This window comes from Nerophis ophidion, linkage group LG20 (genome assembly GCF_033978795.1).
Source record: "Nerophis ophidion isolate RoL-2023_Sa linkage group LG20, RoL_Noph_v1.0, whole genome shotgun sequence".
Classification (NCBI taxonomy): Eukaryota; Metazoa; Chordata; class Actinopteri; order Syngnathiformes; family Syngnathidae; genus Nerophis; species Nerophis ophidion.
Window position 1 is genome coordinate 33,623,815 of NC_084630.1, and position 22,114 is coordinate 33,645,928.

Below are 22,114 nucleotides of genomic sequence, written 5' to 3' on the forward strand. Positions count from 1 at the left end.
GGGGGGGGGGAGTTTCCTCACCATCATGAAGACGAAGGTGATGGTCATGAAGATGTTCGCGAGCGCCACTACCGTCTGGTCGGCGGAGATGGCCATGGTCATGGCGGTGGCGGTGTAGGCCACCAGGGTGACCGTCAGCGTGAAGACGGAGAAGGCGGCCAATGTGGTTTTCAGCCCTGAGCGGACAAAACGCCACACAGTCCTTCAGCCAGAAACGGACCAGAAAGGTCAAAAAGAGGGTCTTACCGATCAAAAAGTAGACCCCACAGCTGAAGATGACCGAGGTGACGGTGCGCAGGACCATGTCGGACAAGACCTTGGACAGGAAGTAGACAGACACCCTGTAGTAGCCGCTGATGTACTCGTGCCTGCAACAAGACCAGAACTAAGTTAGACCCACTTGGTTTTACTTTGTAGTTTGCTTGTTGATGATTTTGTATTGTGTAGTTATGTTTATATGGTAATTATTATTCTGTGACTGTAAATTGCCTTCCCGGGTAAGGTTTATTCAGGTGTACTGGAGAGGAGGCTACGCAGGATAGTCCAACCTCGGATTCAGGAGGAACAGTGTGGTTTTCGTCCTGGTCGTGGAACTGTGGACCAGCTCTATACTCTGGGCAGGGTTCTTGAGGGTGCATGGGAGTTTGCCCAACCAGTCTACATGTGCTTTGTGGACTTGGAGAAGGCATTCGACCGTGTCCCTCGGGAAGTCCTGTGGGGAGTGCTCAGAGAGTATGGGGTATCGGACTGTCTTATTGTGGCGGTCTGCTCCCTGTATGATCAGTGCCGGAGCTTGGTCAAATCGGACCCATTTCCAGTGAGGGTTGGACTCCGCCAAGGCTGCCCTTTGTCACTGATTCTGTTCGTAACTTTTATGGACAGAATTTCTAGGCGCAGTCAAGGCGTTGAGGGGTTCCGGTTTGGTGACCGCGGGATTAGGTCTCTGCTTTTTGCAGATGATGTGGTCCTGATGGTTTCATCTGGCCAGGATCTTCAGCTCTCACTGGATCGGTTTGCAGCCGAGTGTGAAGCGACCGGAATGAGAATCAGCACCTCCAAGTCCGAGTCCATGGTTCTCGCTCGGAAAAGGGTGGAGTGCCATCTCCGGGTTGGGGAGGAGACCCTGCCCCAAGTGGAGGAGTTCAAGTACCTAGGAGTCTTGTTCACGAGTGAGGGAAGAGTGGATGGTGAGATCGACAGGCGGATCGGTGCGGCGTCTTCAGTAATGTAAAACCAGGTTCTATATTTTGTGTTCACTTTTATTAGCAGCAAAAAAGTGAAGTTAGCTAGCTTGCAAAAACGGCAAACTTGCAGAACATTTCCAAATTTTAAATCACTTTTATTATTAGCCCAAAAAAATAGTTAAATAGCTAGCTAGCTTGCTGCTAACAGCAAATTTGACCATTTTTTAAAATGTAAAACCAGGCTCGTTATTCTGTTTTCACTTTTATTAGCAGCAAAAAAGTGAAGTTAATTAGCCAGCTTGCCAACAACGGCAAATTTGACGACCTTTTCCGAATGTAACCTCAGTTTAAACATTTAGTTTTCACTTTTATTACTAGCCAAAAAAATTGTTAAATAGCTAGCTAGCTTGCTGCCGACAGCAAATTTGATGATTTTTTGAAAAGTAAAATCAGGCTCTACATTTAGTTTTCACTTTTAATAAGCAAAAAATAGACGTTAAATAGGTAGCTTGCTGCCAACAGCTAATTTGACGATTTAAAAAAAAAAGTAAAACCAGGCTCTATATTCTGTTTTCACTTTTATTAGCAGCAAAAAAGTTTAATTAGCTAGCTTGCGACCAACAGCATATTTGACAACTTTTTCCAAATGTAAAATCAGACTCTACATTTAGTTTTCACTTTTATTATAAGCCAAAAATAGACGTTAAATAGCTAGCTAGCTTATTGCCGACAGCAAATTTGACGAATTTTTGAAAAGTAAAACCAGGCTTTATATTTTGTTTTCACTTTTATTAGCAGCAAAAAAAGTGAAGTTAGTTAGCTAGCTTGCGACAGACGGCAATTTTAACGACTTTTTCCAAAAGTAAACTCAGGCTCTACATTTAGTTTTCACTTTTAATATAAGCACCGATTAATGCGGATGTTGTACCAATCCGTTGTGGTGAAGAAGGAGCTGAGCCGGAAGGCAAAGCTCTCAACTTACCGGCCGATCTACGTTCCCATCCTCACCTATGGTCATGAGCTTTGAGTCAAGATCACGGGTACAAGCGGCCAAAATGAGTTTCCTCCGCTGTGTGGCGGGGCTCTCCCTTAGAGATAGGGTGAGAAGCTCTGCTCTCAAGGTAAAGCCGCTGCTCCTCCACATGGAGAGGAGCCAGATGAGGTGGTTCGGGCATCTGGTCAGGATGCCACCCGAACGCCTCCATAGGGAGGTGTTTAGGGCACCTCCAACCGGTAGGAGGCCACGGGGAAGACCCAGAACACGTTGGGAAGACTATGTCTCCTGGCTGGCCTGCAACCCGACCTCGGATAAGCGAAAGAAGAAGATGGATAGATGGATGGGTAGGTGGATGGATGGATGGATGTAAATTGTTTGCTTAATTGTTTTGAGTTTGTGGACCCCTAGGAAGACTAGTGGGTTGTTGTGGCAACCAGCTAATGGGGATGCTTGATAAAAATCAAATTATAAAAGTGATAATATACCATATTGTAGGTGTTTAATACACTTTGCAATCATATTTTGCTATTTGTTTAATTTTTGTTGTGTTTTGTTTGATTGTAAAAGTGACAACTATGGAGGAGCTGGTCTGAGAAGTAAAAGAGTAGGGGCGTTTACATATCGTTAATATTCAGTGTTTTATTGTTTACAGTTAATATTGTAAATCCCACATAAGAGGAGCGACATTTATATGTTGTTAATATTCAGTGTTTTATTATTTGTAGTTATTGTAAATCCCACATAAAAGAGGAGCGACTTTCATATGTTAATATTCAGTGTTTTATTGTTTATAGTTAATATTGTAAATCCCACATAAAATAGGAGCAACGTTTATATGTTGTCAATATTCAGTGTTTATAGTTAATATTGTAAATCTCAAAAGAGGAGCGACGCTCATATATTGTTGATATTCAGTGTTTTATTGTTTATAGTTAATATTGTAAATCCCACATAAAATAGGAGCAACGTTTATATGTTGTCAATATTCAGTGTTTATAGTTAATATTGTAAATCTCAAAAGAGGAGCGACGCTCATATATTGTTGCTATTCAGTGTTTTATTGTTTATAGTTAATATTGTAGATCCCACATAAAATAGGAGCAACGTTTATATGTTGTCAATATTCAGTGTTTTATTGTTTATAGTTAATATTGTAAATCTCAAAAGAGGAGCAACGCTCATATATTGTTGATATTCAGTGTTTTATTGTTTACAGTTAATATTGTAAATCCCACATAAAAGAGGAGCGACTTTTATATGTTAAGATTCAGTGTTTTATTGTTTATAGTTAATATTGTAAATCTCACATAAAATAGGAGCAACGTTTATATGTTGTCAATATTCAGTGTTTTATTGTTTATAGTTAATATTGTAAATCTCAAAAGAGGAGCGACGCTCATATATTGTTGATATTCAGTGTTTTATTGTTTACAGTTAATATTGTAGATCCCACATAAGAGGAGCGACATTTATATGTTGTTAATATTCAGTGTTTCATTATTTGTAGTTATTGTAAATCCCACATAAAAGAGGAGCGACTTTCATATGTTAATATTCAGTGTTTTATTGTTCATAGTTAATATTGTAAATCCCACGTAAAAGAGGTGTAACGTTCATATGTTGTTAATATTCAGTGTTTTATTGTTTATAGTTAATATTGTAAATCCCACTTTCTTCATTTTAATGTATATTTTGGGTGTCCCATTCAGTAAAAAAACAGTAAAATTCCATTTAGTTTTTTTTTGAGGTGGTCTGTCATAACTTTTTTAGAACTCTATCAGACATTGTGACTTTTGGTATTAGTTTTCCTAAAAAAAAAAAAAAGGGACCCAAAAACACACACTGTACAGCTGATTTTTACAGCTAAATGTAAATTTCATTTACACATCCACATTGATGTGGGATTTGAGCCGAGGATGTCGTTGTGGCTTGTGCAGCCCTTTGAGACACTCGTGATTTAGGGCTATATAAATAAACATTGATTGATTGATTGACATTGGGTCCCCCCCAGATACATTTTTTACTCATAATGTGCCCCCCCCCTCCCCGAGTCAAAATATTTGCCCAGCTTTGACGTACACAAACAGTTTCCTCTCGGTGATGAAGAGCTCGGCCGCCGACACCGTGCTGAAACACTGGTTGGTGGTGATGAAGAAGAGCGCCCCCATCCTGCAAGAAGATCACACACTGCAAAAAGTCAGTGTTCAAAAACAAGAAAAAAAAAATACAAAAAATGAGGGATATTTTATTTGAACTAAGCAAAATTATCTGCCAACAGAACAAGAACATTTGGCTTGTCAAGACTTTCCAAATCAAGTCAAATTAAAGCAGCAAGCAGCGATGGATGGGACCGCTTGGGCTGCTGCCCCCGCGACCCAAGCCCGGATAAGAGGTACAAGATGGATGGATGGATGGATTATTAGTTGTAAAGTGGCTTGGGCATTTTATAAGGACGCCTTGGTGCCGCCATTTTGAGACTCTAATGCATAGGTGTCGAACTCTGGCCCGCGGGCCAATTTTGGCCCGCCATGTAATTTAATTTGGCCCTTGAGGCAATATCAAATTAACATTAGAGCTGGCCCGCCGGTGCTATACAGCGGTGCCGCTGTAACACCGCATTCACCAACTCTCGAATTTCAGTGCCCCGTCCGAAAATCTCCCGGTGCAAGCATTCTCCCGAATTCCACCCGGACAACAATATTGGGGGTGTGCCTTAAAGGCACTGCCTTTAGCGTCCCCTACAACCTGTCGTCAAGTCTGTTTTTCCTCCTCACAAACAGCTTGCCGGCCCAGTCACGTAATATATGTGGCTTCTACACACATGTAAGTAAATGCAAGGCATACTTGATCAACAGCATACAGGTCACACTGAGGGTGGCCTTATAAACAACTTTAACACTGTTACAAATATGCGCCACACTGTGAACCCACACCAAACAACAATGACCAACACCTTGCTCCTGATGGGTGCTGGTTAGCGCCTTGCATGGCAGCTCCCTCCATCAGTGTGTGAATATGTGTGTGAATGGGTAAATGTGGAAGTAAGTGTCAAAGTGCTTTGAGTACCTTGAAGGTAGAACAGCGCTATACAAGTACAACCCATTTATTTATTTTATTTACATTTCGGGAGAACATCCGCACCGTAACAACATAAACACAACAGAACAAATACCCAGAACCCCTTGCAGCACTAACTCTTCTGGACCACTACAATATACACCCCCTCTCCCCGGTACCAACAAACCCCGCCCCCCTAAGCCAGCCTAACTGAGCCCCGACATTAACTAAGCAGTAAAAATGCCTGAATGGTTGATTTATTCATTGTTATTTTATTTTCAAATGTATTAGCCTCTGGAAAAAGTTAATGTTGATATTTACCTCAGAAGGCTGCAAATACAAAAGAAGCATTCAATTTTTATTTAAATTTGATTTGATATGCCATTGATATGTTTTAATTATTATTGTTATTATTATGTGAAACTCAATTTTGCATGTCACTATAAAGTTATATAAGCCTTGCTTGTTCAATATTCAATGAAAAACTTGTTTGTGTCACTATTAAAAGGTTCATTTGTTCAACCTTGGCCTGCGGCTTTGTTCAGTTTTAAATTTTGGCCCACTCGGTATTTGAGTTTGACAGCCCTGCTCTAATGCATGGTGAATATAATGCAGTTGTTGTATTGAAGTGGGAACAGCAAACTTCCTGTTGATTTTAGTTGGGGGCGGTCAGTGTATGAAATATAGGTCTCAGAGAGACCTACATTAAGGTTTTTGTTTCATGTGTGTATGACAGTCCTACAGTTTTGTCTGAGCAGAAAGCCGCCATTTTGTGACTACAGCAGCAGCGCAATGGTTCTTTGCGGGCTCATAAAATTCAAATCAGGGTAGTAATTAAAACAGAAGGGTTCAATGTCTCTTCTGTGCTTATTTGAAGCCGAAATGACAAACGGCCTCAGAGGTGATAAGGTTAAAAAAAAATGCGACACTTTTTACCCAAATTTTGTATTGAAGTGGGAATAGCAAACTTCCTGTTGATTTTAGCCCGGGGGTCTTAGTGGATTAAATATAGGTCTAACTGAGACCTACGTCGTGTTTTTCATGTTTCTACGACATTCCTACTGGAAGTTACAGACAGTTGTGTCTGTGTTTTCTTCCTAGGGGGCGCTAGAGCACAATTTTGACCAGTCCTGATGTGTGTGTCAAATTTGGTGAGTTTTGAAGTATGTTAAGGGGGTCAAATTACAGCTCAAAGAGGCGGCGGTATAATAATAATAATAAAGAATTAATAATAAAACCATAGAAATTCAATAGGGTCCTCTGTCCCAAAGGGACATCCGTCCCTAATTAGCTAACCTCAATGAAGCCAAAAATACCTTAAAATAAGTATATTCTCACTAATGACAAGTGCACTACTATAAGAGCACGTATTTTCTACTGTTTCATTTCAAATAATGAGACACAATTGTGACAAAGTCATGTTTTTGTTTTACCATGCTTATAATAAGAAATGATTACTTTAAAAAAAAGTAGTTTTATACTTGTGAGAGTTGATGACACAGTTTTGCAAGACTTAATATTGTAGTTTCAAGCATGTTTTGCTCAATATAGGTCATCAAATCTCAGCAACAAGCTGTACTATCTTACTGAGATCATTTAGGACCAAAACCCTTAAAACAAGTAAAACACTAAAATAAAATCTGCTTTGTGAGAAGAATTATCTTATCAGACAGAAAATAAGCAAATATCACCCTTATTTGAGATATTTAATCGTACTTAGATTTCAGTTTTTGCAGTGTAGGGAGGTTTATTTGGACTCTGTGACCCCTGATGTTTGACCCCAGATCATCAGCAAAAAACCCACTGCTGTCGATCTTAATTGATCCTTGAACATGGTTTGTAAATCGAAAAGTTTGTTTGGTGAAACGAAATTCTTTATAAGAAACTATATAAATATGAATAATGGGTGCCAGCCTCAACAAAAATCCATATTTTAGTGAAGGTTTGCACACTTTAAACACAACATAAAGTACTGTATTAGTACTGTATATCAAACAAACTTTTGGTGCCCTCATAAACAATCAGAAATCATAAAGATCTTTAACTTTAAGAACTATTTTGCTATGATCAAAAATGTTTTAAAAAGTAAATTTATATCACCAACTTCTCCTTTGGCTCACTTTAGAAAAGACACAAGTTGGATACTTTTCCTTTTGCCTTATTTGTATTTCACTTTATTAAATGTTTTTTGTTCAACAAAACCAGTTTTGAAGTAAGATAGAAACTGAACAGAGCTGTTTATCTATTTTATGGTTTCCAATATCATTAAAAAAAGTATTAATTTTGAATAGAGAATCGTTTTGAATCGAGAGACGATTCTGAATCAAATCGTAATCCCAGAGAGGCAACTGGATTCTAGATGATAAATCATGCCACTCACCCGGATCATTGTAGGTTGTTGCAATAAATCGGGAAGTTGGTTAACTTTGACATTCAATTTAGACGCAAAAATGACGAGAAAGACATCGAAAGCTGCTTGAAAGATGCACCCACCTTTTTTTTTTTGCAACCCGCAAGAGGATTATGATTAATTCTTCATCTAAACGGCACATCATGAACATCCTATCAGTTGACATCTCAGTGAGAGCAGACGTTGTACATTAAGTGATTGTTTTATTGGGTTGGTAGCTTGAATTTCTTGTTTAGCACTTAGGAATACTTGTGTTGAATGCCAGGAGTGTGCAAAGCGGTAATCAGAGCAGGGTGGCTATTTTGAAGAAACTAGAATATTAAACATGTTCTCAGTTATTTCACCTTTTTTGTTACATTCATTCATAATTTTGATGCCTTCAGTTTCAATCTACAATGTAAACAGTCATGAAAATAAAGAAAACACATTGAATTTGGAGAAAATGTGTTCAAATGTTTGGTCTGTATTGTATATAAAACATTTTTTGGAGGACTTTATAGGCAAAATGCATTAAATTAAACCTCTTAAGGCCTAAGCTGTTTGTTTGCATGCTTTTTTTGATTTCTCTTGGCTATTTGGGCTTATCGGACCCTAAATAGAATAAATACTAGGAATCATCTTTGCATATGATGTACTCAGTCCATAAGTACACAAACGTGTACTTCATGTTTGGTGACATGCTAATTCTTATTTTAACACTTTATTTTTTCCAAATTCCATTGTATGTCATACTCTTCTGACACCACCAGATGGCAGTATAAGTGTCCACATAAGCGACCATAAGACCCCAATTCAGCAGTGTACACATTTATGGAAATAAGAGCTAAAAGGTGCTGTCCACACATGTGGCCCCTAAGTTTTATTATTGGATCGATTCTTGGTGTTAGCACAGCCCCTCTCGCCCATTAAGGAGCGCGGCTGCTTCTTTAAAACAGATGAGGAACTGGCCAAAACAGCTATGTGAGCTGACAAACAGGAGGCCTTAAGACAAAACAGCTAGCATAGGCGCTAATATTATCGGTCAAAGTTGTATGTGAGATTAATATAACTTTTGCTGCATACTAGACATCCATTTTTAATGTGAAAACACCATGTTAAAACGCATATATTAGCTGTTAGCATTTAGCATCGTCAAACAAAAAGAGTCAGCTTATGTAGGGTGAAAATGGCAGGGGTCTCCAAACTACAACCTAAGTTGTAGTTTGGGGACCATATTAAACAGACAAGTTTAATGTTAAACAAACAAGAAGCAAGGAATTAAACAGAGACAGGATTTGCGGAAATGTGTTCATAAGCTTTGTTGAAGACTAAATAGTTTTTAATGCTCTGGTTCTTAGAATACAATCAATTGTTTACATGAATGCATGTTACTTTTTTTTTTTTAAGGAATCTTCCGCCTACCTGTTCTGGATGCCACTCTGATCGTCTTTGACCCTGAAGAAAATGGCCCCCACTATGAGAGCCAGGAAAATGTGGACCCCCACCTGCACAAAAGCAGAACCAAGACCAATCACACACATTGATATTTCAGAATATTTCGCTTTTTTGGTGTAGCAGGAGGTTTACATGTATCCGATAGCAACTTTGTACAAAGAGTCGGAGCATTAAGGGGTCAGGGGTCAAGCGGACACTCTCCCCCATCAGAGAAAGCCGGCGGCGAGGGGGTTTGTGGGGGGCTTGACAGCACAGAGTGAGAAAAGTGAATAAGGACACATGTTTTAATCCCAACAATTGACACATTATGACAGGACTAAGCGGTTCCCAGGGTGAGCGGATAAGCTAATAAGGTTGAACCCGGCCCGCTCAGGCGAAAACCCAGGAGTGATGGGTGGTGACACCGTCATGTGACCAGCCCTGGCACCGTGGCCATCGCGGGGGCTTGGGGGGTATTCGGGGCCCAGATATGATATCAGTTCAGACCCTGGCCTGAAGGAGGCAAGAGTCGGGTCGCGACAGTCATTAAAGCCGATTATGGCGCCCACGCCGTCCAGATCCTCGCTTTGGGGATTATTGGGAATTATCTGGGTCCAATTGGCTGTTAATAATTCTTAAAGTGAGGAGACTTCTCAGGGCTTTGAGCAGGTTGAACCCCCCCAAAAGCTGTCTGTGCCTCCAGATCATGGCGATGATGAGGGTTCTGACCAACGTTCCCTCTAAGGCAGGGATGTCAAACACGCGGTTCAATCCGCCCGTTGAAGTGTACCTATGATGAAATTTACAGACCTCTGTCATCATTTTAAGTGGGAAAACTTGCACAATCGCTGGCTGACTAAATACTTTTTTGCCCCACTGTATCTAAAATAAAACAGTTTTCTAAACTGGACTTTCAATCCAAACAGAAGATCTCCATCGAGACGGAGAGACTTTTAAAACTGAAGATATGGAAGACTTCTATAAAGAAGTTATCGATGCTTTTGATCAGAAGGAATTGCGCATGGACTTCATTTATAAGTAAAGGTAAGACCATAATAACGTTTGTTTTATTAAATGTGCTTTTCATGATGGTATCCTTACATCACACTCAAATTTTTAAGCGCAGGCCTAAATTTACCGCATGCCTTTGGTAAGTGCCAGAGTGAGAAGACGTTTTAAAATAATTAGCGCCCCGGCGGCAATTCAAGGAAATACGGTATATGACATAGACATAATATAACATATCAGTATATATAATATACTGTATATTAATTATTAGGGCTGTGAATCTTTGGGTCTCCCACGATTCGATTCAATATCGATTCTTGGGGTCACGATTCGATATCGATTTTTTCGATTTGATTCTCGATTCAAAAACGTTATTTTTCCGATTCAAAAGGATTCTGTATTCATTCAATACATAGATTTCAGCAGGATCTACCCCAGTCTGCTGACATGCTAGCAGAGTAGTAGATTTTTTTTTTTTTAAAAGCTTTTATAATTGTAAAAGACAATGTTTTATCAACTGATTGCAATAATGTAAATTTATTTTAACTATTAAACGAACCAAAAATATGACTTATTTTATCTTTGTGAAAACATTGGACACAGTGTGTTGTCAAGCTTATGAGATGCCATGCAAGTGTAAGCCACTGTGACACTATTGTTCTTTTTTATTAATTTTATAAATGTCTAATGATAATGTCAATGAGGGATTTTTAATCACTGCTATGCTGAAATTATAACTAATATTGATACTGTTGTTGATAATATTCATTTTTGTTTCACTACTTTTGGTTTGTTCTGTGTGGTGTTTGTGTCTCCTCTCAATTGCTCTGTTTATTGCAGTTCTGAGTGTTGCTGGCTCAGGTTTGGTTTTGGAATTGGATTGTATAGTTATGGTATTGCTGTGTAGTGGTTTGTTGGATTGATTAAAAAAAATATATATATATATATATTTTTTTTAATTGAAAAAAAAATAGATTTTTTCAAAATGAGAATCCATTCTGAATCGCACAACGTAAACGATTCGATTCGTATTTGAATCGATTTTTCCCCACACCCCTATTAATTATGTAAATATTACGTATATATGCTATATTTTATATAGCTATATTTAGTCTATTTATACCTACATTGTCCTTTCCATCCTTACACTTTCCATCATTGTAACTGAGCTACTGTGTGGAACAATTTCCCTTGTGGATCATTAAAGTTTGTCTAAGTCTAAGTCTAAGTCTAACTAGAGTACAGCCCAAAAACGTTCTCCTCATTGAGCTAAATTGAACTCTGTCTCTGCATGATTCCTTGCTTCTTGTCTGTTTAATATAGATGTCATGGGTGTTTGAACCTGACAATGATGTACATTAGGTTTGTTGTTTCGACTCAGAATTTAGTCTTGTCCCAATTTTAGATATTCTCACAAATCAGAAAGGCCTGATTTCCAAAATCTACACCTTAATCTCCCAGTTTGGTAAAACATCTCTTGATAAAATCAGAGGGAACTGGGAAGAAGAGCTTGGCAGAACCATAGATGATGGAGATTGGGATTCTGCCTTAACCCAAATTAACAACAGTACATCCTGTTCAAGGCTTAATTTAATACAATTTAAGGTTGTCCACCGTATTTATTTCACTAATTCCAAACTCTCCAAAATATATCCCAATATCTGGGATACTTGTAACAGATGTCACATGTCACCTGCAAACATGACGCACATGTTTTGGTCTTGTCCCCATTTGCTGGATTATTGGATAACTATTTTCAAACACCTTGCTAAGGCACTGGATTTGAATCTGACACCATGTGCAGAAATGGCTATTTTTGGGACGGTGTCATATCCCCAAATAAGGAGAAAATTTAAGGATAGTATTGCCTTTGCATCCTTATTAGCACGTAGGAAAATTTTGCTGGAGTGGAAGTCACCTTTCTGCCCCAAAGCCTCCTTCTGGCTTAAAGCAGGGGTGTCAAACTCAAATACAGAGTGGGCCAAAATTTTAAACAGAACAAAGCCACGGGCCAAGCTTGAACAAATGAACCTTTTAATAGGGACCCAAACAAGTTTTGCATTGAATATTGAACGAGCAAGACTTACATAACTTTATAGTGACATGCAAAATCGATTTTCAAATATTGTAGCATCCCGGAAGAGTTAGTGCTGCAAGGGGTTCTGGGTATTTGTTCTGTTGTGTTTATGTTGAGTTACGGTGCGGATGTTCTCCCTAAATGTGGTTGACATTCTTATTTGGTGTGGGTTCACAGTGTGGCGCATATTTGTAACAGTGTTAAAGTTTTTTATACGGCCACCCTCAGTGTGACATGTATGGCTGTTGACCAAGTATGCCTTGCATTCACTTGTTTGTGTGTAAAGTCCGCATATAGTATGTGACTGGACCGACACAATTTTTGTATGGAGAAAAAGCGGAAGGGACGACAGGTTGTACAGGATGTTGAATGCAGTGCCTTTAAGGCACGTCCCCAATCATGTTGTTTGGGTGGAAATCGAGAGAAATTCGGGAGAATGGTTGCCCCGGGTGATTTTCGGCAAGGGCACTGAAATTCGAGAGTCTCCCGGGAAAATCGGGAGGGTTGGTAAGTATGAGTATTAGCGGTGAATGCGGTGTTATAATACCGGCAGGCCAGCTCTAATGTTCATTTGATATTGCCTCAAGGGCCAAATTAAATTACACGGAGGGCCAAATTTGGCCCGCGGGCCAGAGTTTGACACCCATGGCTTAAAGACCTTATGATGTATTTTGATCTGGAAAAAATAAAGTTCAATCTTAGGGGGGCAGCTGAGAAGTTTTATTTTGTTTGGGGCTATATGGGCTTCACGGTGGCAGAGGGGTTAGTGCGTCTGCCTCACAACAACAAGTTCCTGCAGTCCTGGGTTCAAATCCAGGCTCGGGATCTTTCTGTGTGGAGTTTGCATGTTCTCCCCGTGAATGCGTGGGTTCCCTCCGGGTACTCCGGCTTCCTCCCACTTCCAAAGACATGCACCTGGGGATAGGTTGATTGGCAACACTAAATGGGCCCTAGTGTGTGAATGTGAGTGTGAATGTTGTCTGTCTATTTGTGTTGGCCCTGCGATGAGGTGGCGACTTGTCCAGGGTGTACCCCGCCTTCCGCCCGATTGTAGCGGAGATAGACGCCAGCGCCCCCCGCGACCCCAAAAGGGAATAAGCGGTAGAAAATGGATGGATGGATGGATGGGGCTGTATGGTTGACTACATAGCTAAATTAAAGACGCTACAGGACACATGAAAAGTTCACCTTTCATAAACCAGCTTCTTTTTATTTTTTTTTTATTTCTTTATTCCGGGTGTATAGTTACTATCTGCCTATGTTGAGAAGAAAGTGATGTACTAATTATTTTCCATTTGTGACTGTACCTTTAACTTATGTAGGACACATATGTGTGTATGGGGTGGGTTGCTGTTCTTGGAAATGGGTGGGAAAAAAAAGGGAAAATGTGTCGACTGTGTAATATCCGTCACATTCAATAAAAACATGTATTAAAAAAAAAAAAAAAAAAAAAGAGAATTTAGTCTTGTCCAAGGAACATTTGTATTTGACGTTCACAAAACACAAAAGTTAGGTCGGTAATTTTTACTAAAAGGCTAACATCTTCGGTACGTTGAGTTTTATGTACGCTGTTTTTTGTTTACACAAATGTGTGAGTTTAGCTGGAAATTGGAGGTTCCTACCTGGGCCACGGACGTTTGTGGGTTCAACATTAGGTTCTGGAACGTTCTGTGCAGCACCCATTGCAGCTGGTGGCAAAAGGAGCTGTTGTAGGTGACGGTGCGGGACTTGGGCCGCGAGGAGCAGCGCTTGTCCTGCAGGATGCGCTCCAGCTGGGTGTGCGTGTCGCTGCAGTAGCTGCTGTTCTTGTACTCCTCCACCAGGTGCTCCTCCATGCTCTGCCTGCTGCTGCTCAGCTCCTCAAACTCCATATCTGGACAAGTGCACGTCAATGCTGTACTAAAAAATGACTGATTTGAAAGTATGACACCAACACGCACATACATGAGGACGAGGATTCGTTTGGCCACATTCAGTGGGATTTACCCGACACGTGAAACGTGACAAATTTGGGGCGTGCGTTATCCACTTTAGCCGACAGAACATGTCTTAAAATGTGTTGTGTGGCAATTCCAATTTTGATTACAGCATCAGTTGCTATGTAGAGTGGTGCTTTGCAGCATTTTCAGCAGACTGCATTGCAAAATGATTAACCCTCGTCCCCCCTTCCTCTTACACGAGATCCACCCAGGAATGAGGCCATTAAATAATAATAATAACAATACATTTGACTTATAAGGCACCTTTCTGGGCACTTAAGGACACTGTACAAAATCAAAACAATAAAATCAATTGGATAAAAACAACAACAACAAAAATCGATAAGATTTACAATTAGGGGACGGCCTGGCGCCGTTGGGAGAGTGGCTGTGCCAGCAACCTGAGGGTTCCTGGTTCAATCCCCACCGTCTACCAACCTCGTCACGTGCGTTGTGTCCTTGAGCAAGACACTTCACCCTTGCTCCTGATGGGTGGTGGTTAGGGCCTTGCATGGCAGCTCCCTCCATCAGTGTGTGAATGGTTGAATGTGGAAATAGTGTCAAAGCGCTTTGAGTACCTTGAAGGTAGAAAAGCGCTGTACAAGTATAACCCATTTACATTTAGATGTCCGGTAATGGCTTTTTTGCTGATATCCAATATTGTCCAACTGTTAATTACCGATTCCGATATCAACCGATACCAATATATACAGTCGTAGAATGAACACATTATTATGCCTAATTTTGTTGGGATGCCCCGTTGGATGCATTAAACAATGTTTTCCCCCCCAAAAATTCAAACTCAAGTTATGGGCAAAAAGTGCCAACATGGCACTGCCGTATTTTTTATTGAAGTCACAAAGTGCATCATTATTTTTCAACATGCTCTCCCAGAGAGAACATGAGGAGGTTGAGGTGGGCGGGGTTTGAGGGTAGCGGGGGGTGTATATTGTAGCGTCCCGGAACAGTTAGTGCTGCAAGGGATTCCGGGTATTCGTTCTGTTGTGTTTATGTTGTGTTACAGTGCGGATGTTCCCCCGAAATGTGTTTGTCATTCTAGTTTGGTGTGGGTTCACAGTGTGGCGCGTATTTGTAACAGTGTTAAAGTTGTTTACACGGCCACCCTCAGTGTGACCTGTATGGCGGTTGACCAAGTATGCCTTGCATTCACTTGCGTGTGTGAAAAGCCGTAGATATTATGTGAGTAAAGGACTACTCCCTACGTCCGTGTACCACTCCGTACAGCGGTGTTCTAAAAAGTCATACATTTTACTTTTTGAAACTGATACCGATAATTTCCGATATTACATTTTAAAGCATTTATCGGCCGATAATATCGGCAGTCCGATATTATCGGACATCTCTGTTTACAATGAATAAGCAGTCAGGAATAGGTGTGTTCTGAGTCTTGATTTAAAGAGGGATATTGAGTCTAAGTTAGGAAGGTTTGGTGGTAATGAGTAGCAAAGATTGAGGGCTGAACACCCACGGTGGACAGTTTAAATAAGGCGACAGTAAGATGAAGGGCGTGAAAGAACGTGAGGGCGTGGCAACATGGAGAATGTCAGAGAGATAGGACTGACCCACTACGAATCCCTTACCTACTGTACCCTCAGAAATGTCGACTTTGGACATGCTGGTGACGGTGAAGTCTCCATTGATCACATCCAGGAAGAAGTCAGCCGGGTTGTTGTGTGCTTCACAGGAATATCCTGAAAGAAAAAAGGGGATTATCATACTCGCTCAGCTTAGATTTCTGGCCCGTTCAAGTTCCTGTGCATTACTATTAAGCGTAAAAATAGCACAGGCTATAAACGTACTGTTCTATTTGTCATTTGACTCTGTTATTTTGTAATTATACTCATTGGTTAGTGAGCAGGCTCACATAAAAATCTGATTTCTATGACAGCTTTTTGCACAAAAACATGACATTTTGGTGAAGATATTTTCAGTGTTATTCAATGTGAATAACACTGGCTGCACCAATAAAAATAGTAGGTGAATAGTTTGGTCTTAAACGGTAATATTTTCTTATATAATTAGGCTTTTGCGAAGGTTTTTTTTTTAGCAATGGCACACCTATTTCACACTCAAAACACTTGTTGGTTGCACAATACGGTGGAATGTTATGAATTACTGTTAATAAGATATTGTCTTTAACAGTCCAGCGGTTTTCAACCTTTTTTCAGTGATGTACCCCCTGAGAAAATGTTTTCAATTCAAGTACCCCCTAATCAGAGCAAAGCATTTTTGGTTGAAAAAAAGAGATAAAAAAGTAAAATACAGCACTATGATTTATTACATTGTAAAACAGTGCAAAATATTGCTCATTTGTAGTGGTCTTTCTTGAACTATTTGGAAAAAAAGATATAAAAATAACTATAAACTTGTTGAAAAATGAACAATTGATTCAACTTACATTCACATTTTGTTGAAGTATTAATCAATAAATATATTTACCGTATTTCTTTAAATAGCTGCCGGGTATGTAGTATGTGCCTGCCTTAAATTACTGCCAGGCAAAACTTGTTCAACATGCTTACTTATACCGCCGGGTCAAATTTGTGACATCACGAGTGACGCTTCCCCTGTCGTCATTTTCAAAATGGCAGAGGGTTTTTTTTTTTTTGCTTTTAATGTGCGTAAACCAGGGGTCTTGTTCCACAGCTGTACAGATCACACTAACGGTTGTGATATAAAACAACTTTAACACTCTTACTAATATGCGCCACACTCCGTGAACCCACACCAAATAAGAATAACAAACACATTTCGGGAGAGTATTGGCTCTGTGGCACATTATAAACGCAGCATAGGGGTTACCCATAATGCCGTGCATCCATGACTCTTGGATATATTATACACGCGCCCCCTTACCCCCCCGCCCCCTCTCCATGCGTTGGTTGAGGTGGGCGTGTATATTATATCCAAGAGTCACGGATACACGGCATTATGGGTAATCCCTATGCTGCGTTTATAATGTGCCACAGAGCCAATGCTCTCCAGAAATGTGCTTGGTGTGGGTTCACAGAGTGTGGCGCATATTAAGAGTTTTAAAGTTGTTTATATCACAACCATCAGTGTAAAAGGTATGGCTGTTGACCAAGTATGCAAGACAGCATGGTGTAAAAGTGAGCACGATGACATGCAGTAGATCAGTGGTCCCCAAACAACAGGCCGCGGACGCAGAATATACATGTATAGATTTTTTTTCCTCACACTGAATTTTCGAATGCATGCAATTGGTAAGCGCAGGGGTGAGACGAGGTTTCAAAATGATTAGCGCCTGCTTACTTTTACCGCATGCTTTGAATAAGCGCAGGAGAAGAGGTTTTAAATTAATTAGCGCCCCGGCGGCTATTCAAGGAAATATAGTATAAAGGATTTTTGAATTGTTGCTATTTTTAGAATATTTTTAAAAAATCTCATGTACCCCATGGCATACCTTCAAGTACCCCAAGGGATACGCGTACCCCCATTTGAGAACCACTGTTTTAAAGCACACGTAAAAAAGCTGGAGGCGTGTCTTAATGAAATCAAATAATGGATGTCCGCTAACTTTTTGCAACTCAACGCCAAAAAAACGGAAATGCTGATTATCGGTCCTGCTAGACACCGACACCTATTTGATAATAACACCTTAACAATTGACAACCAAACAATTACACAAGGCGACTCGTTAAAGAATCTAGGTATTATTTTCAACCAAACTCTCTCCTTTGAGTCACACATTAAGAGTGTTACTAAAACGGCCTTCTTTTATCTCCGCTCACATATGCGGTCCTCTCCAAGGTTTCTCATAGTCACAGACGTCCCACTGGGGTGAGTTTTTCCTTGCCCTTATGTGGGCTCTGTACCACAGATGTCGTTGTGGCTTGTGCAGCCCTTTGAGACACTTGAGATTTAGGGCTATATCAATAAACTTTGATTGATCGATGCTCTCTAAGTTTAAAATTAAGTTGGGTTTCTTTTTCAGAAATGATAATAATCAAGCTGTCGTGACATTGTTGTAGCGTTTAGAAAATAACATGACCCCTTAAAAGGGGAACTGCACTTTTTTGGGGGAGTTTTGCCAATCGTTCACAATCAGAGAAATGCATGACGGATGGATTTGTTTTTTAATGCATTTTAAATACTAAATAAAGGTAAATAAATGTCAGCTTACAGCGGAGCCAATGGGAAGTTCACTAGTCTACCCATAAAATCTGATAACCATTCAAAAAGCGCCAATTGTGAAAAAAATTGTATGTAAATTATCCCAAAAATCCGTTCTCTGAGTTCAAAATACCTAAAAAAGAGAAAAAGCCTGCAGAGTAGGAGCGCAAGACAAGAAGTAAAACACTCCACACAGGAAAACAGCAAAATACTCCAAATAAGTCAGGGCGTGATGTAACAGTACATCTACTTTGAGACAAGAGCTATAGTGATGCATGCTTGGCTATGCTTTAAAGCAGGGGTGTCAAACTCATTTTAGATGGGGGGCCGCATGGGGAAAAATCCACTCCCAAGTGGGCCGGACTGGTAAAATCACAGCACGATAACTTAAAAATAAAGACAACTTCAGATTGTTTTCTTTGTTTGAAAATAGAACGAGCACAAATGTAAAAAATCATAATGTTTTTAGGTTGTTTTTCTTTACACTTACATGTTGCGGTTATTTGTCGTTATTTATATTTTCTGAATAATTTATGTGATAATGTTCATCAGTCAACTCATTGTTGTCCATCAAGATAAATAAATAAAAAAAGATATCAAAATCACATTACAGGATGTTGTTTATGTAGTTTAATAATTTTCCTCAACTGATGCACTAACACATGGGTGTCAAACTCTGGCCTCCATGTAATTTAATTTGGCCCTTGAGGCAATATCAAATAAACATTACATATGGCCTGTAACCAGGGGCTCAGCTAGGGATTTTGGGCCCCATGAAAAGAATCTTTACAGGGCCCCCAACACATAATTTCATCATCATTAGGGGCCTCTCTGGGCCCCCCTCCATCATGGGCACCAAGAATCCGTCTCCTTCACCCCCCTTTTCGGCGCCCCTGGCTATTACACCGCACTTTCTCACACTTGCCAATCCTAACGAAGTTCGGTGCCCCTTCCGAAAATCTCCCGGGTCAAGCAAGCATTCTCCCGATTTTCACCCGGACAACAATATTGAGGGCGTGCCTTAAAGGCACTGCCTTTAGCATTTTCTACAACCTGTCGTCACGTCCGCATCTCCTCACTACAAACAGCGTGCAGGCCCACTCGCATAATATATGCGGATATTACACACACAAGTGAATGCAAGGCATACTTGGTCAACAGCCACACAGGTCACACTGAGGGTGGCCGTATAAACAACTTTAACACTGTTACAAATATGCGCCACACTGTGAACTCACACCAAACAAGAATGACAAACACATTTCGGGAGAACATCTGCACTGTAACATAAACACTACAGAACAAATACCCAGAACCCCTTGCAGCACTAACTTTCGGGACGCTACAATATATTTTGATATTTACCTCAGAAGGCTGCAAATAGAAAAGAGGCATTAAATTTTATTTGATATGCCATTGATGTTTTTTAATTATTTTTATTATTTGAAACTCTATTTTGCATGTCACTATAAAGTTACTGAATATAAGCCTTCTTGTTCAATGTTCAATGCAAAACTTGTTTGGGTCCCTATTAAAAGGTTCATTTGTTCAACCTTGGCCCGCGGCTTTGTTCCGTTTTAAATTTTGGCCCACTTTGTATTTGAGTTTGACACCCCCGCACTAACATATATATGAAGAATTGCTATTGCGACATCCAGTGGACACATTTAGAACAGCTGTTTCTTTCATTCAAAAAATTTCAGGTTAATTTTTATTCTTAAAAAACTCATCCCGCGGGCCGGATAAAACCTGTTCGCGGGCCGTACATTTGACGACCCTGCTTTAAAGTCATATCCAACAATTGCCACGACTTTTTACTGTCAACTGAGTTCATGATTTCTGCTGGTGGTGTACCTCCGGAATTTTTCGACGCAAAAAATGTGCCTTGGCTCAAAAAAGGTAGAAAAACACTTCCATACTGTACAACACTTGATATTGTGCTCAAAGTGTACAAAACTTCACTAAAATTGCTCTCGGTCCCCTGGTTGCCCACATCTGAGGTCCTCTCCAAGGTTTCTCATAGTCAGCATTGTCACTGGCGTCCCACTGGATGTGAATTCTCCCTGCCCACTGGGTGTGAGTTTTCCTTGCCCTTTTGTGGGTTCTTCCGAGGATGTTGTAGTCGTAATGATTTGTGCAGTCCTTTGAGACATTTGTGATTTGGGGCTATATAAATAAATATTGATTGATTGATTGATTGACTTTCCCAACAGGTATAAAAGTAAGTGTATCTCTATATTCCTTCAAAAGCGCTCTAAAACAACACCTCCAGGCAACTTCAACACTTTACTAATACCCTCCTCCATTCACATCCCATCTCCCCGGATTATAAACAACTCAAATGTACTTCTAATGTATATACTTGTTCTTATGCTATGTGAACTCACTATGTTCTCTGCTGGCTGTACACATCCTACTAAATAAGACCTACACTGTTTCAATGTCCATTTCTCTGTTGATGCAATTGTTGATGACTGAAGTTCTGATATCAACCAAAGCTCCTCATCCCACCCACCGGATTATAAATAATGTAAATAATTCAATGTACATACCATGATGATTAACTTGTGTGATGACTGTATTATGTTGATAGTATATATTTGTACCATGAATTGATTAACGTGGACCCCGACTTAAACAAGTTGAAAAACTTATTGGGGTGTTACCATTTAGTGGTCAATTGTACGGAATATGTACTGTACTGTGCAATCTACTAATAAAAGTATCAATCAATCAATCAATCAATCAAGGCCCATTATTCATATTTACTGTATTTTCTTATAGATAAATTTGTTTCACTGTACAAACTTTTCCATTTACAAACCCTGTTCAAGACTCAATTAAGCTCTTAAATCAAAGTTCCACTCTTGTAATGTGTCTACGGTATTTTAACAGGTGAAGTGAAGTGAATTATATTTATATAGCGCTTTTTCTCTAGTGACTCAAGCGCTTTACATAGTGAAACCCAATATCTAAGTTACATTCAAAGCAGTGTGGGTGGCACTGGGAGCAGGTGGGTAAAGTGTCTTGCCCAAGGACACAACGGCAGTGACTAGGATGGCGAAAGCGGGAATCGAACCTGCAACCCTCAAGTTGCTGACACGGCCACTCTACCAACCGAGCTAAACCGCCCCAAGTTAAGTAATGAATGACGTGTCGAGTTCTTCCTATACTGCTCACCGCCTCTAGGGGGCATAGTTGAATAGGTATCACACAGCCGTGTACAGAGAGTATGACAAACTGGGTTTCAAAGTTGGTAGACAACATGGCGCCCTGTAGACACGTGAGGGGTTTTTGATCAATCATTTAGAAAATCCTCTGGCCATACTTTCTCTGATTAGTCCAAAGCTCCTCACACCATGTTGGCTACCGACCTGGTACTCTCTTTATACACGACTCAGCAGTATCAATGTTGATGACTTTTGCAAACACAGTCTCGGCGTTTGTTTTTTCTGTCTTGCCTCTGGTGAGGGCGGTCGCATTTTTTTCCCAGCTTGCTCTCTTTGTTTTTGTCTTGTCTGAACTTTTTTCAAGCATCTTTCTTTGCGCTGTCCTCAAATCTAAACATCAGACGTGGATATGATCGGCTGGACTCTCGACGCAATTGACAAAATCTTTTCGACGAGGAAAAGAGGTTCGGGGGAGCCTGGCTGCCCTGAAGGAACCATTGCTGCGGGGTACTTGAGAAATTCCTGGGACAAATGTAGAATCATGTGCCTCTCGGTCCTTTCCGTCGAGGACGTAGAAGACATCTACCTATTTGGAACCGTGATCGCGGGGCACCTGCTGATTGGGCTGGGCATTGCTCCAGTGTATCGTCAAATTGGTAAGACG

At 40.2% G+C, this 22,114-nt stretch overlaps 1 protein-coding gene and 1 long non-coding RNA gene across 3 annotated transcripts in view; one reads left to right on the forward strand and one right to left on the reverse strand.

Moving 5' to 3' along the window:
* The window catches only part of abcg2d (ATP binding cassette subfamily G member 2 (JR blood group)), a 40,140-nt gene that overhangs the window by 5,905 nt on the left and 12,121 nt on the right, over positions 1 to 22,114 (reverse strand). Inside the window, exons 7-12 of the mRNA XM_061881045.1 lie at positions 15,727 to 15,837; positions 13,769 to 14,019; positions 9,050 to 9,132; positions 4,261 to 4,350; positions 247 to 368; positions 22 to 176 (exon numbers count right to left, since the gene is read on the reverse strand). Coding sequence (XP_061737029.1) covers positions 22 to 176; positions 247 to 368; positions 4,261 to 4,350; positions 9,050 to 9,132; positions 13,769 to 14,019; positions 15,727 to 15,837 — 812 coding nt within the window. The remainder of the gene's footprint in view (positions 1 to 21; positions 177 to 246; positions 369 to 4,260; positions 4,351 to 9,049; positions 9,133 to 13,768; positions 14,020 to 15,726; positions 15,838 to 22,114) is intronic.
* LOC133539033 (uncharacterized) lies at positions 5 to 15,296 on the forward strand. Of its 2 annotated transcripts, XR_009803157.1 has the most exons (4): positions 5 to 4,377; positions 4,460 to 4,573; positions 6,340 to 6,389; positions 9,035 to 15,296. It is a non-coding gene; the product is annotated as an uncharacterized LOC133539033 (long non-coding RNA). The 2 variants fall into 2 exon arrangements; XR_009803156.1 differs by lacking the exon at positions 6,340 to 6,389.